We start from the raw sequence: 16,081 nt of genomic DNA, 5'->3' as shown, positions 1-16,081 counted from the left end.
TGAAAATGATCATGACTTGATGAACTGTCCACAGCACTACTGAAAAAAATCGGCATTCTTTAACTGATACTTTAAAAACCAAAAGCAAGATGTTTTATTCATGAAAGTATATTCTACTGTCTAAAGGAACTTCCTCTCAATTTACCTCTTTACTTCCATTTTATGTGAAAGGAACTTGCCCTATCATTTAAAAGTAGAATTTTAGAATTGTCTAACTTGCATTTTATGTCAAATGTGACAGCACAGTGAATTAAGGACTAAATCTATGAGAGTTTTTCTAAATCTAGGAATAAGGCAGAAGCCTTAAACAGATTAAAGCTTAGCATTTTATAGTATAACACTTAAACTCCTGTGATCAAATGTTAGTACTTAGTCCAAGGCAGTTTCAAAACTGCTATAAAAAAGGAAGTTAACATAAACGTATGAAGTTATTGGCTTTCTCTGTCACTCCTATGGCATTATCTGTACTCTATGCCTAAGTCAAACTGGCAAAAAGGTGGAACATTTGCAAGGAGAAATGGAACTTCTGACAAGATAAGCTGATTCTCGACTATCTTTTGTTTTTCCTCCCTCCAGAACAGAGTCGATCTGAGTTAGATTTGAGTGTGTCATTTACAGAAGACTTAGAAGATACAGAAAGCGTAAGAAGCAGATCTGTTCCCGGAACTTTAGACAATGATTTGGTAAGCTTGATATGGAAGGGAGTACCATGATCATGAAGAAAGAGACCATTTTGCTCCAAGCTGTTCCACTTTTAGGTGATGTGCTGAAAGGAAAGTTAGAATGTGCAATATCTATTTTTGGTAATATTCAAAGTCAGCATTTACAAGTGAATGAAAGAATTACTTAGGAAAAGTAACTGGTAAGCAGGTTAAAGAGAAAAGATCACTTCTAAGAAAATATCAGTCAGAGCCAGGCTCATTATATGCACCTGTTGTTCTAGTTACTCAAGAGGCTGAGGAAGTAGGATCACTGAGCTCATTTAGGAGACCCTGAGTTGAAGCCCCAGTACCAGTATATATGATAGATTACATAGACAGATAGATAGATAGATCAATAGATAGATCAATAGATAGATCGATCGATAGATAGTCAGGGACTGGCAATCCTAGCTACTCAGGAGGCTAAGATCTGAGGATCACTATTCAAAGCCGGTTTGGGCAGGAAAGTATATGAGACTCTTATCTCTAATTAATCACCAAAAAGTAAGTATAGCTGTGGCTCAAGTTGTGTATCACTAGTCTTGAGCAAAAAAAGCACAGGGATAGCTCCCAGGCCCTGAGTTCAATCCCAGAATTAGCAAAAAATGTAAGAAAACAACTACTTAAGATAATTAAAAATTATAAAAATATAAGAAAATAGAAAAGAAGGAAAGAAATCCAACACATAGCTCCCTTGAAATAGGATAGAATATTCACTAGCTGGAGGTCTGTTTGGGTACAAGCTCTTCATAGTTATGAACTGACTATAAAACCCTTCATATAGAAATGTGGCTTAAAAACAAAAAGTAAAAAATTGAAAACTAAGTAGAGACCTAAGCATCCATACACAGTGTTGGAAAAAAGAGTACATATTAATCCAGGCAGGTTGCTAAACAAATAAGCTTAAAGAGAAGCACTCTACAAAAGGAAATGTACTCATTACTTGACTCATGTAATTGTAATCCCTCTGTATATCACCTTTATAATAACAATAAAGTAAATTAAGTTTTTATTAAAAGAGAAGCATTTAGCTTCATGCTGATGGCTCATGTCTTCAAATCTTGCTACTCAGGAAGCCGAGATCTGAGGATCACTGTGCAAAGCCAGCTCTGGCAGGAAAGTCCATGGGACTCTTATTTGTACTTAACTACTAAAAAGCCCGGAGTAGACTGTGGTTCATATGGTAGAACACTAGATTTGAACAAAAAAAAACCTCAGGAACAGTGCCCCAAAACCTTGAGTTCAAGCCACAGGACCAACACACACACACACACACACACACACACACACACACACACACACACACACACACGAAGCATACAAAAAACAAGCAACAATATTGACCTTCAGGGATAAAAACAATCAGAATTTACAGGCTGTAATATTTGAGGACAAACGTTGGTTCTGTGAGAAGATCAATAGTACTGACACATTGTCAGCTACTTAGAATTTCTCAACCTTGACACTTTTGACGTTTTGAGCCATATAATTTGTTTTGGTGGGGGAAAGGGTCTGTCTTGTATACTATAGGATATTTGGAAGCAACCAAGGCTAAGGGCCAGCCTTAGCCTTTCTTTTTCCACTAATTTTTTTTTTATTTTGCCAATGATGGGGCTTGGGACTCAGGGCTTGAGCACTGTCCCTGGCTTCTTTATGCACAAGGTTAGCACTCTACCATTTGAGCCACAATACCCCTTCTGGCTTTTTTTTTTTTTTTTGCCAGTCCTGGGTCTTTGTCTCGGGGCCTGAGCACTGTCCCTGGCTTCTTTTTGCTCAAGGCTAGCACTCTGCCACTTGAGCCACAGCGCCACTTCTGGCTTTTTCTATATATGTGGTGCTGAGGAATCGAACCCAGGGCTTCATGTATACGAGGCAAGCGTTCTACCTCTAGGCCACATTCCCAGCCCCTTTTCCACTAATTCTTTGCCTCAAAAACATCTTCAGACATGACCAATGTTTCTTGGAAAATAAAAACACCCCTAATCAAGAAAAATATAAAGTGATATAAATTATCAGAACTATGGATACATAAGGAGATGCCATTATCAATATAAAACATTAAATGCCTTTAATGTAATTCTATTACCAATGGTGTGCATGACAGAACTGGCAACTTAAATGAAATAAACATAAATTACCAAAATGGACTCAAAAATAAAACCCAGAAAGTCTGAATACATCTGTGATTAATAAAGTTATCAAGTGTGCTCACTTAAATCTTCCCTGTTTAGAAAAAAATAACAAATCAGTGGGGACACTGGTGACTCAAGCCTATTATCTCAGCTACTCAAGAGGCTGAAATCTGAGGATCTTGCTTTCAAAATAGCCCAGGAAGACAAATCCAAGAAATTCTCCAGAATAAAAAGCTGCAAATGGAAGTATAGTTCAAGTAGTAGAGTGCCAGCATTGAGTAAGAAAGCAAAGCAAATGCGTAAGGTACTGAGTTCAAGCCCCAGTACTGGCACGCACACACACACACACACACACACACACACACACACACACACAAACACACAAATCTAGTTTTGCAGATTTTATTAGCATCATATATGATTGTAGAATCCATCCAAATGTAGACCAGAAATGGTTCAAAAAGCCTTGCCTCGCCACATAGAATCTTATTCACAAGCAAGAAGTGCCACAAAAAAAGTAGAATGAGGAAGTCTCATTGTTTCCAACTGAATCTGTCCTATTTGACCGTGATTTGAACATCAGTGGCTGCTTGAGATTAGCTAAGACTCAGCTACTTACTTGTTTCAAGATAGGTCTGTTATTCAAGTTATGTTACAGTTCACTAGATATGAAAAAAGCCATAGGCTACACTTAAAATATGTACGTAAACAGCTTTAGGCCAAACTTTACACTCCCTGTGGAAAAGTCAAGGTACAAATACCTTCACTAATAAGTTCTATCAAATATTCAAAGAAGAAATGAATACTAAGAATTTATACCATGTTCAGAAAACTGAGAAGGAAGTATTTACAATTTCTTCATATAAACCAAGTCCAGGAACAGCAACAACTAAAACAAGTCCATCAACACTAAAACCAAGTAGAATATATGACAAAGATGTACGTTTGATTTAATATTAACTGGCTAGATGCTAGTGGCTTACGCTTGTAATCCTAGCTTCTCAGGAAGCTTCGATAGAGAAGATTGTGATTCAAAGCCAGCCCAGGCAGAAAAGTTCGTGAGATTCTTATCTTCAAAATAAGGAAATAATACCTCCACTTCTGGCTTTGTCCTGGCTAATTGGATATAGGAGTTTCTCAAATTTGTCTGGAGTCAGGACCTTGCAAATAGCAGACAGGTGCTGTGTCACTTGAGCCACATCACCAGTCACTTTTGCTCTCATTAGTTTTTGAATAAAGTCTCACATTTATTTATGCCTGGGCCAACCTGGACCACCATTGTCCTACTTTCATGCGTTCTGTGTAGCTAGGATAGCAGGCACATTCCCTGCACCCAGATTTTATTGGTAGAATGACATCTCATGAACTTTTTGCCTGGATTGGCTTCAAATCACAATCTTCTTGTTCTCAGCCTCCTGGGGGGGCAAGGCTTACAGGAGTGAGTAGCCATTTTCTTGAGTATATTTGTATTTATACTTATATGTACTTATTTTTTATATTTGTGTATATTATATCTCAAATCTGTGTGGAGAAGTATGTGACAAGGGAAATAACCAAATTTATTAATAATTTTGAAAGTAAATGATCAATAATACTTTAATATGCTAATTTCTTCTCTGTTCATAATTTTTCATGATATTCCCATTTATTAAGAGATAGTAAAGAAGCCAGGCACCAGTGGCTCATGCTTATAATCCTTGCTACCCAGAGGCTGAAATCTGAGGAACAGATTTCTAAGAGTTCTAAGCCAGCCCAGGCAGGAAGTTTGTGAGACTCATATCTCCAATTAACCACCAAAAAGCTGGTAGTGAAGCTGTGGCTCACGTGGAAGTGTTAGCCTTAAGTTGAAGGAGCACAGGGACAGCAGCCAGATCCAGAATTCAGTCCCAGGACTGGCAAAAAAGTAAAGAAATATTAAGACTACTAGTATGCCAATTACTGGATAAATAACAGAAAGAGAAAGACATAAAATATAGAAGATGGACTGAAGCAATAAGGGTCCAGTTCTCAAAATTGAAACATTCATCTAGTTTGAAAGTGTCAAAGATGAGATGTGAGTAACATATAACATCTAGAAACATAGTGAAATTGCACAAGAGCAAATTCTAAAAACTTCCAGAGACAAATTATGTCCTAGAAATAAACAAGCATCTCATTAATCAGCTTCCTATGACAACAGTGTACAAGAAGATAAAGAGAATACTTTCAGAGCATTGAAGGAAAATGATTTTATATTTGTTTTGTTTTTATGCCAGTTGTGGAACTTGGACTCAGGGCCTGAGTGAGCACTGTCCCTGGCTTCTTTTTGCTCAAGGTTAGCACTCTACCACTTGAGCCACAGCACCACTTCTGGCCTTTTCTATATATGTGGTGCTGAGGAATCGAACCCAGGGTTTCGTGTATACCAGGCAAGCACTTTTACCACCAGGCCATATTCCCAGCCCCTGGGAAATGATTTTAAACCTAGACTTTTATACACAGAGAAATCAAAATATAGTTGAAAAAAATCTTAAGCATGTTTCCCAATGCAAATGCCTCAGAAATCTGGGGGAAGGAAAAGAACTCAGGTATGCATAAGTTCAAATTTCATGTTCTTTCCGTAAGGCAAGTACTGTTAGGAAAGAGAGCCAACCTTCCTCCCCCAGCCCCTATCTACTCCCTGAACGATACAATTCAGATTAACTAAAGGGAAAAAGAGAAAGATCTAGAAATTGGGTAATTTCTATATATTTTAGCTGATTTTTACGTATTTATGTAAGAAAATGGTCTTCCAGGTGACAAAAACTTCTAGGAAAAAAATAAACCAAACCTCTGATTTTTCCCTATTTTCTTAGAACTCCTTGGAAGAAATTGAAGGTGTTGATTACAGAGCATCCTCCCAGTTTTCTGCAAACACCCACAGTCTGGCAAGTGGCCTATCAACTGTAAGCAGCTCTGTGACACAAACAGAAATGCTCTTCTTCCTAATGTCTATTTTCTGTGCATTTCCATAGGAGATATGAGTATTCTTGAGGAAGTATGTGATAAGTACACAGCACCTGTAGGTTCCTGATTACCCTGTGTCTATAGCAGACATTGTATCCAATGTTACATGGCCTCTTTCTAAGGCTCTGGCTCCTTTCTTTTCCTTCCATGATTCTCACCCAGATTTTCCAATCTCCCCTTTTCATTTTATAATGAACTAGAAGAGAGGAGTTTGAATATATATAATAATAAAATAATAAAATGCTAATTATTTCTATTAATTATTTTCATTACATATTGCATCTATATTGAGTTATCAAATGGTATCCTATAAATATGTACAATTGTGTAATTTTTTTTTTTTTTTTTTTTGCCAGTCCTGGGCCTTGGACTCAGGGCCTGAGCACTGTCCCTGGCTTCTTCCCGCTCAAGGCTAGCACTCTGCCACTTGAGCCACAGCGCCACTTCTGGCCGTTTTCTGTATATGTGGTGCTGGGGAATCGAACCTAGGGCCTCGTGTATCCGAGGCAGGCACTCTTGCCGCTAGGCTATATCCCCAGCCCCCAATTGTGTAATTTTTAAAACATATATCTTTCTGGCCAGGTGCCAGTGGCTCATGCCTGTAATCCTATCTACTCAGGAGGTTGAGATCTGAGGATTGTGGTTCAAAGTCAGCCTAGGCAGGAAAGTCTGTAAGACTCATATCTCCAACTAACCACCAAAAAGATGGAAGTTGAGATGTAGCTCAAATCGTAGCATACTAGCATTGAGCAAAAAAGCTCAAAGGCAGCACCCAGGCCCTGCATGCAAGTCCCAGGGCTGGCACACACACAGACACACAGACACACACACACACAGACACACACACACACACACACACACACACACACACACACACACACACAACTTCATTTCCTAATTTGGTTCCGGTGAGCTCAAGCCTATAATTAAGTTATCTGCACATAACTTTCGCTGACAGCATTCTCTCAACTCACTCTGCTTTCCACACAGCTGCCAGTTAGTTTCCTAAAACTTATCCCCACCGAGATTTCTCTTCTACTCACAAATTACCCAGAGCTCTCACTATTTACACAATAACAGCTTTCTTTTTGAATTACTATATATGTGTAATATGAGGGATTTTCCATTGTGATATTTCCTGTAATGCACACAGTATATTTGGAACAAATTTATCCTCTTCACCATGTTCGTATTACTTTCTTTTCTCTCCCTCTTATTCAATCAGTATTTTTTGAGTTTCAATATTCTATCATTATATATACACACCTTTGTGTGTATGTGTGTATGTGTACATACATGTGTGTATATATGTATGCATACACATATACATGTGTATACGGGAGTACATACATGTGTGTATACACATATACACATATGTATACATACATTTATATATGCATATATATCTGTGTGTGAACATCCTTCGATCCTCTTCATTCCTCAGTATTCACTTATTTGCCCCTCCATTCTCCTACTGGTCTCTTCTTAGACAGTCTCCCTTTACATTCATACCCCATTATGTTTACTGTTGTTGTTATTGTCATCATTTTAGGTCTGTACTCCACAAATGAGCACACATGCAATATTTGGCCTTTTGAGTTCTCTCTCTCATGATGATCGCTATTTCCATCCATTTTCCTGGGAATGACATAATTATATTTTTCTTTATGATGGAGTAATAGTCCATAGTATATGTATACAGTAGTTTTCATATTCATCCATCAGTTTTGGAGCTGATTCTATAGATGGGCTTTGACAAAGGTACCAAAAACATAACACTGGAAAAGAGCCTCTTCAACAATACATGCAGGAGACTGAAAATAGACTCCTATCTCTCACCCTCTAACCCTGTAAAAAATCATAACCAATAAAATACCTTAAGATAGTACCTGAAACTGTGAAACTGTTACAGAAAAACAAATAAAACTCTGGAAGAGATTTCTTACTTCAATGTTCAAAATCTTCTCTGAGAGAAAGTCTCCAGGAGCCCTGTGAACTTATATTTATCTGTGTGCCTACATATCTGTTGCTTTGCTTCTCTGACGTCTATTGCTTTAATCCCCTTTTTCCTTTTGGTCTTTGGATGACTTAAAGAATTCTCAAGCAGGCTCTGACAGGAAGTGGACCTACCTAAATGTGCCTGATGCTGATTCAGACACTGTGAGTTTTCGACCTTTCTTTTTCTACTTTCCAACTGTACTTCACAAATCTGGCAGATATGGAAATATGATTATGTAGGCATTGCATCTCACATTCATCTGTTTCTGAATCCTGTATAGTTCACCAGAGGTTCTCTTTTGATAAGGTTAATGAGTTTGTTAGAAGTCAAGTATTTCAACTCATTAAACATGAAAATCAGAGTGCTAGTCAGGAAATGTGATCCGAAACGATTGTCCACCAACAAAAACCTTTTGAGTAAACATCTCCATTTTAAGTGACAAATTAGGCTTGGTTAAGAGCAAAATGTTTGGTTAGTAGTAAACGTCCCATAGCTACCTTCAATTCTCCAAAGCCTCACTATTTGTGGATTCTTAAATTTTCTTCTCTCCCCTTGCTTACAGAGGACCCACTCGAAGTAGTTACAAAAGAATGTATTGAAGACACAAGTTAGTTACTTAATGAGGTAGTGAAATGTGATCATAATCACATTTCTAACACAGCTTCTAACTAGAAACCCTTCTAACTAGGGTTCTCAACTTATGTCTAGGCATTCCCAATGACTTCTATAAGCCAGAATTTCCTTAGGTGTATTCTAAGGAGCTGGTTCATAGTACTCAAAGCTTGGTTCATATACCACCAATATTGTATAATCTGGGATAGAGATTTCAAACATTTCTCAGTTACAGAGCCCCTTAAGTCTCAATAATTCATTCATGATGTTCCTAGGCCTAAAGTAACAACTGATTAGTCAATTTATGAAGACATTAGTTCTAAACAACATAGTAAGTATTTGTGTCCTAACCACTTAATAGCCATTTGAAAAAGAACACAAGTAAATTGAAAAGAAATAATTGAATTCTTTAGTAACCTCCATTACTTACTAATAGAACATACGTGCTTATTGAATACTATAGTTTTTCAACTCTTGGAACCTAATTGGACTTCAGTTTTTCAACTCTTGGAACCTAATTGGACTTCACCGCTTCTATTCTCTATTGTGTGTTGATTGTCTTTTGAGATAGACTATAACTATGTAGCAAAGGTGACCTAGAATTCAAGACTCTCATGCTTCAGCCTCTCAAGTGCTGGCTTTATAAGGTATATACCAACACACCCAGCCTTTACATTGATTTTTGTGGAATATTTGCTTTTTGTTCTTTTTATTTGTTGCAGAAACTGCTAAAAGCTCAGATTCACACAAATAGAAATTCATTAACAAAAGAATAAAATATGATTTAAGGATGGCATTGTGACCATTAAAATAATTCTTACTTAGATTTTGCATGATATCTGATAGATGCTGCTGTTTTTGTGTTTCCCTTTAAACATAAAACTATTCTTTGGTGCTCCTATAAATTTTCTGTGTTCCTCTGTGGTCACATGCTACTTGGGAACTTTGGATCTAGGAATTGATTGAAAAAAATCTCAGACCATACCCTAGACTCAATCATCAATCAGAAACTTCATTTTTAAATGATACTCAGGTAATCTATATACTATTCATGTGCGAAAAACCCTGTTCAAAGCCACCTATTAAGCATGAAAATTGTGTTGCTTTATTTTAAGAATAAGAAACAGCAATTAGGTTACTTACAGGCTCCCTTTGAACAATAATTTCCAATTAATTTTGGAATTCTTAATTTGCTCTTGCCTATGCCTTAAGCTTCAAAAGACATGAGCCATGTCACCCAGATCCTATTTGTTGAATAGCCTCAACATTAAGCAATTTGACAGGTAAAATGGCTTTTGCCAAAAATTTTATTTATGGTTTTTCACACACGCGCACACACACACACACACACACACACACACACATACACACACACGAAAAAGTAAAATCTCTAAGGTCCATTTGTGTTCACATAGTCCTTGCTTCCCAGTGGTTCAGAGAATAGGGCTAATAAAACTACTACATCACTGGTGAAATCTTCTCATGATCTTTACAAATATCAGTGGTCTTCGCCAGGTGCTGGTGGTTCACAACTGTAATTCTAGCTACTCAGGAGGCTGAGATCTGAGGATCATGGTTCAAAGCCAGCCCAGGCAGGAAAGAGACTCTTAGCTTCAATTAACCACCAGAAAACTGGAAATGGAGCTGTGGCTCAAACTGGTAGAACTCATGGAGATCAACCCTGCCCTGAGTTGATCTTTTTGTGACAGCCATGTTAGTAAGGCAGAGAATATTTGGTCCTAGTGCTAAAAGAATTTTATTATAATTAATTTACTTAGAAATCTATCCCATATGCCAAATGCTAGTGACTTGTGCCTGTAAACCTAGCTACTTGGAAGGCTGAAAGTGGAAGAAACTTCCAAGTTTCAAGGCCAGAATAGACAAAAATGTTTGCAATACACCTTCTTAACCCATATCTGGGCCTTATGGCTCACATCCATCTTCCTAGGTTACATGAGAGGCAGGGACTAGGAGGATTGTGATTTCACGTCGGCCCAGGAAAAACATCTACAAAAACTCCCATCTCAGGAGTGGGCAACTGGGTGTGGCAGCACGAATCTGTAATCCCAGAATGACAGGAAGCATAAATTAGGCAGATTGTGGTGCATGTATGCACCTGTGCAGAAAGCAAGACCATGTCTCAAAAAAAGTAACCAAAAATGGGGCTGGAGGCATGGCTCAGGAACTCAGAGTGCCTACTTGTCAAGTGTAAGACTCTACGTTCAAATCCCAGTATTGAGAAGCAATGTTATTAGTGTCTTCTCAAAAGCTTCATTGGTTCTGGTACATATAAAATTTTGAAATTTTTGTTTTATTGATTGGTGGGGATATGTCTTTATTGTTCACAGTTACATTTTGTGGAGTCCTGTTTCAAAGGATTTCAAAGCCATGATCTATGTAGTCACACAGCTACTCAGTTGGGGCATCATACCAACTGTGGGATATGATGTTCTTCATGCTTGCCTTTGTTAAAGCTACAGCTGTGGCTCCTTATGGGAGTCAGGAAAAGAAGCCATGAGGCTCTTGCTAGTGCAGAATATGAGATGAGCTCTCCTTTGTCTTGACCATTATATTTTAGACTTTGAAGTTGATTGAACTTGAGTGTACTAATATAAAAATGGAAAGAGGCATGGAGGGAAAGAAATGGTATTAGAAACCTTTAATGATTATTCATTAAAAGCAATGAATAAACAAAGGGTTTTACTAACCCCCACACATAAAGCTTTTCCTCTTAACAAGTTTCCTGCCTTCCTTACTAATAATACTGAATCAGCTCAAATTTTGTCACCAAAAAAAACAGGTCACTTACTTTCTGCCTTCACCTTAGGTGTTCCTGCTCATTATAAAGAATAGGAGTTATAATTGAACCAAGGTGATGGATTCTGTGGAGGGAAAGAAAAACAAAGTTAGAATAACACTGGAAACTTTCTTTCATCTTGTCTATTTCAGACTAGCCTTAACAGCATGATGAGTGTTTACAGTGAAACAGGAGACTATGGTAACGTGAAGGTCAGTGGTGAAATCCTTCTCCACATCAGCTACTGCTACAAAACTGGCGGGCTCTACATTTTTGTCAAGAATTGCAGAAATCTGGCCATAGGAGATGAAAAGAAACAGAGGACAGATGCGTAAGCATGAAGCATCCTCAGACTATTTCAAGTACTGTCTTCTTTGTGTGTGTGTGTGTGTGTGTGTGTGTGTGTGTGTGTGTTTCTTTTTCAGAAGAATCTTAGCATCCCATTCAATTTGGAGCATCAGGAATTGACTGTCACTTTCTTTCTATACCACACTTATAAATGTTCTGTGAAATTCATTGTTGTGCACAAATACAAACATTGTACTTCTACAATGGTTGTGTCCTTGGTTACCTGATTCATGAAACACTATTTCTCAACATGATTCCCAACTCACAAAGCTGTAGTGAACTACAGAGGCAAGTCTTGGAAGTATTGGGCTGCCATGTTGGCACAATTGGGATATACAAGAATATCATGCTGATTTTGTTCTGGGAAATCTTCCAGAGAAAATTATCAAGCTGTTTCCCAATTGAATAACTCAAAGAGGTAATTATGAAGCTCTGGGGATTCTAGGCATAAGCCTGAGAGGGAAAGTATGTATCATGGCATGTTGGGTAGGAGCTATAACTGTCAGAAAGGCACTAGAAAGGCTCACAGGACTCTGCCTTAAGTTATTATCAAAGAAGGGGTGAGACACATGGGATAAAGTTCTGAGGAAACTAGATTCAAGCTTTCCAGGGTCCTCTCCCAATAGAGCTACACAGGATGTATTTAATTCTTATGAAATGTTATCTACAAGAGGATTTTGTTGGAGATATGTGATTATATGCCAAATTTTCAGGCTCCCTGAAGGAAAACACATGTTTATCATGAAGTATATTGTTCTGTATGAACAGTATAGACACACTGTACTACTTTTCTCAATTCGGAGATTGGTGGGACCTCTCCCCAAATCCACATTTCCAGACATCACCTAAGGGCTATTGCTAACAAGATTGTCTAAAAATGGCAACCTCAATTCTTCTATATTAATTTTTTCTTTTTTCCTGTTTGCCAGTCCTGGGGCTTGAACTCAGGGCCTGGGCACCATCCCTGAGCTTCTTTTGCTCAAGGCTAGCACTCTACCACTTGAGCCATAGTGCCACTTCCAGCTTTTTCTGTATATGCGGTGCTAAGGAATCAAACCAAGGGCTTCATGCATGACAAGCATTGTATCACTAAGCCACATTCCCAACCCCTGCTATGTTAACTTCTTCTGCACAATAGATGACCTAGGTCCAAGAGCAACTTGGTGAAGTTGGTTCCAGGTCTCCAAATATAGCAAATGAATAGGTTCTAATTGCAGCTTGATACATACGTCTCCTACCTAATTCCAGATGTCTCCAAGACAAATATAATTATTTTGACCAGCATGGAAAGAGAGCTAAAAAACAGCAAATGTGTTTCAGAACTCTAGTAGCATCTTGTCTATTTCAGTCCTATAAATTTCTTCCTTCTCTTCCTCCTCCTCCTCCTCCTCCCCCCTCCTCCTTCTTCGTCTCCTTCACCTCCTTCTTCTTTTCTTTTTTCTTTATCCTTCATTGGTTTTTCTTTGCGTCCTGGGCCTTGAACTCTGGTCCTGAGCACTATCCCTGAGCTTTTTATCTCAAGGCTAGCACTCTACCACTTGAGCTACAACACCACTTCTGACATCTCTGTGATCAATTGAAAATATGAGTCTCATGGACATCCTTGCCCAGGCTAGCTTCAAACCTCCATTCTTAGATCTCAGCCTCCTGAGGAGCTAGGATTACAAATGTGAGCCATCAGTACCCAGCTTCAATCCTATAAATTTCTAAATCAGCTATGATGCCACTGCTGCAAGAGGCTGCTGAGATAGTTCAAGCCACGACAGTGGGTAGAATTGTTGCCATGATTTCAAGTTGTCATTTTCTATTTCTGTCTTTTTCACAGTTTTCATTTTTTCATCATTATAAACACACCCCATTCACTAACATCAGAAGGATAGACCAGGAATAGGAAGGCATTCACCCAGAAAAGTTTATGAGAGTGTTGACAATGTAATAGACCATATTTATGAAGAAGTATAGGATGTCAGCTTCTCGTATATGTCAACTTATTTAATCCACACAGTGCCATGAGTTACATACAGAAGTTATCTCAATTTTACATAAAGTGCTGAAAAGTTAAATTCTTAAGTTCATCAAAACCAGAGGCATGGAGTGATCCAAAACGAATTGCTTTAACATTAGTGTCAGCACACTCTACCATTATACAATTTCTCTATTGTGGAAGACCCAGAATTACATTGACTTCATTTACTTTGCTCCTCTCGATTTACTCATTGGCCCATTTACTTTTTTTCCCATTGAAATTCTTTAAAATTTCTTGAAAAGCATATGCATCCAAGTAATTACTTTTATCCTTTATTACCAACAGTTACGTCAAGTCATACCTTCTTCCAGACAAGTCCCGAAACAATAAGCGCAAGACCAAAATCAGATCAGGCACCAATCCAGAATTCAATGAAACACTGAAGGTAAATAAGTATTCACATAGTAGCTCATATAATATTGATCATAATCTCATTGGTGTAAAAGTAACTACAGTGAACCATTTATTTGCATGCCAGAGATTGTACATATTTTAGAAAATTGGAATTTGAATAAGTTATTGACTTTCCTAGCAGGTTTTCTTGTTTTATTTCTTTGCTAGAGATTGAACATAGGGCCTTGTACATGTTAGGCAAGCACTTTACCACTGAGATATGCTCCTAGCCCTTTCCTAACAATTTTTGGGAAAGATTTCTTTTTAAAAATGAAACCTGCTGCTGACATTGCTCCTTAAGTGGAAATGATCCAGCAAAATTGCATCTGAGCTAGTACAACTTGTTCCAGTATGTTTCTCACCTTTGGGGACATTATTATCCAACAACCCCTTGAATTAAGCTTCCTACAATTTTGACTTTAACGTAGCAAGTCACGTTGTACACATCTATTGCTCTGCTAGCACAGCATGGATCTATGAGGCTTCTTATAGGTTTTCAGAAGTTGGATAAATTTAAGGGTGAGGTTAGTGAACAGTGATGATGCAGGATCAGATCCGAGAAATTACAGAGAAAATAGCCTACATAAAATACAACCCAGACCTCAGTCCCAAAATTTTACTTTTCTGCCAGTCCTGGGACTTGAACTCTGGGCCTGACCACTGTCCCTGAGCTTCTTTTGCTCAAGGCTAGCACTCTGCCACTTGACCCACAGCGCCACTTCCAGCTTTTTGTGTGATTTATTGGAGATAGGAGTCTCACAGACTTTTCCTGCTCAGGCTGTCTTCAAACTACTATCCTTAGATATCAGCCTCCTGAGTATCTAGGATTACAGGTGCGAGCCACTGGTTCATAGCAATATTTTGTATTTCTAATGGTCTTCCTTTCATTGTAACAACTCCTTTCCTTACCATGGACCAATCTGGAAGGGTAAGAAATATCTAAGTAGAATGAAATATATTCCAATCATAGGAAAATGTATGGGTTCATGCCTAGAATTCAGAATCACCATAGGGGAGGTTAATGATGGCAGAAAACCATAAGCCTGCATGCAACAGTGGAAATAAACTGGAGCCAATATGAATATAAATAAATATAGGCTTAGGGTGAAGGCAGTGGCTAGAAAAGATTAGCAAAGATGAGTCCAAGCATAACAGATAAAGCCAAGAGTGAGATAAATCCAGGGAGCAGAGAGCCAAAGTTAATCATGATAGTGATAGAAAGGACAGGAATAGATGCAAATAAATCCAAGATCGGAAACCAGGTCATCTAATCTAAATTGTGGCTCACATTTGTAATTCTAGATACTTAGTATGCAAGCCCAGGCAGAAAAGTTCTACAGACTGAAGAATCTGGCTAAAGGCATGGCTGAAATAATAGTAGAATGCGAGCTATAAGCATGGAAGGGTGAGTGAGTGCAATGCCCTGAGTTTAAGCCCTTGGATGTAGCAGAAAGAAAAAGAAACCAGTCTGAAATGTTGCCAGATAGTGGCTGCATAGGAACAAAAGGAAGAGGAGAGGGAACGACAGAAAAAGGAGAAGAATGAGCAGGAAAATAATTAGAAGAACAAGAAAATGACAGAGAACTTACAGAATTGTTATATTAATGTGGGGCACTCCGCCCCAGGTGCTTTGTGTCATTGAGAGGAGGTTCTACCCCTCCCCTTCCGCTGCCCTCCGACCCCCTTAAAAGAACAGCTCATTGCCACCATTAAATGAGTCTTAGTACTGACTGGCTCCCAGGCTGTCTGTGTGTCCTCCATTGAGAGGGGGGCTGGGGGGCAGTCTGTGGGCCCTCTTTTCCTCTTCTTGGCTCCCCGGGTGGGGTGTGTTTTTCTGTCTCTCCTGCAGGGCAGGAGAGCGCGGGAGGCTAAAAACCCCTGACATATTAAGCCTTAAACTAAGAAGTAAGTATGAAAAATGTAGGCGAATAAAGAAGTAAAATGCAAAGAGGAGACCGTTCATCATATTTTATATCCTATATGGAGTTTCTTGCCACCACTCTCAAATAGTTTATTTATATATCATCCATCACTAAATCTGATATAAAATTACTTTATGAAGTAGAACCCCAATTATAGCAGAAATAA

The 16,081-nt window shown here is 38.4% G+C and overlaps 1 protein-coding gene across 3 annotated transcripts in view; it reads left to right on the top strand.

Moving 5' to 3' along the window:
* Window positions 1–16,081, top strand: part of Sytl5 (synaptotagmin like 5) — a 181,826-nt gene that overhangs the window by 145,011 nt on the left and 20,734 nt on the right. For 2 of the 3 annotated variants that reach the window (XM_048336560.1, XM_048336559.1), the window contains exons 10-13: window positions 577–683; window positions 5,668–5,757; window positions 11,379–11,557; window positions 13,886–13,985. In XM_048336560.1, the coding sequence (XP_048192517.1) occupies window positions 577–683; window positions 5,668–5,757; window positions 11,379–11,557; window positions 13,886–13,985 (476 nt within the window). Of the gene's footprint in view, window positions 1–576; window positions 684–5,667; window positions 5,758–7,912; window positions 7,979–11,378; window positions 11,558–13,885; window positions 13,986–16,081 lie in introns of all 3 variants that reach the window. The other variant, XM_048336561.1, reaches the window with a different exon arrangement.

The sequence above is a fragment of the Perognathus longimembris genome, chromosome 28, assembly GCF_023159225.1.
Source record: "Perognathus longimembris pacificus isolate PPM17 chromosome 28, ASM2315922v1, whole genome shotgun sequence".
NCBI classification, from domain to species: Eukaryota; Metazoa; Chordata; class Mammalia; order Rodentia; family Heteromyidae; genus Perognathus; species Perognathus longimembris.
The sequence above is the reverse complement of the archived record's forward strand: the minus strand, read 5'-3'. Positions and strand labels throughout refer to the sequence as shown.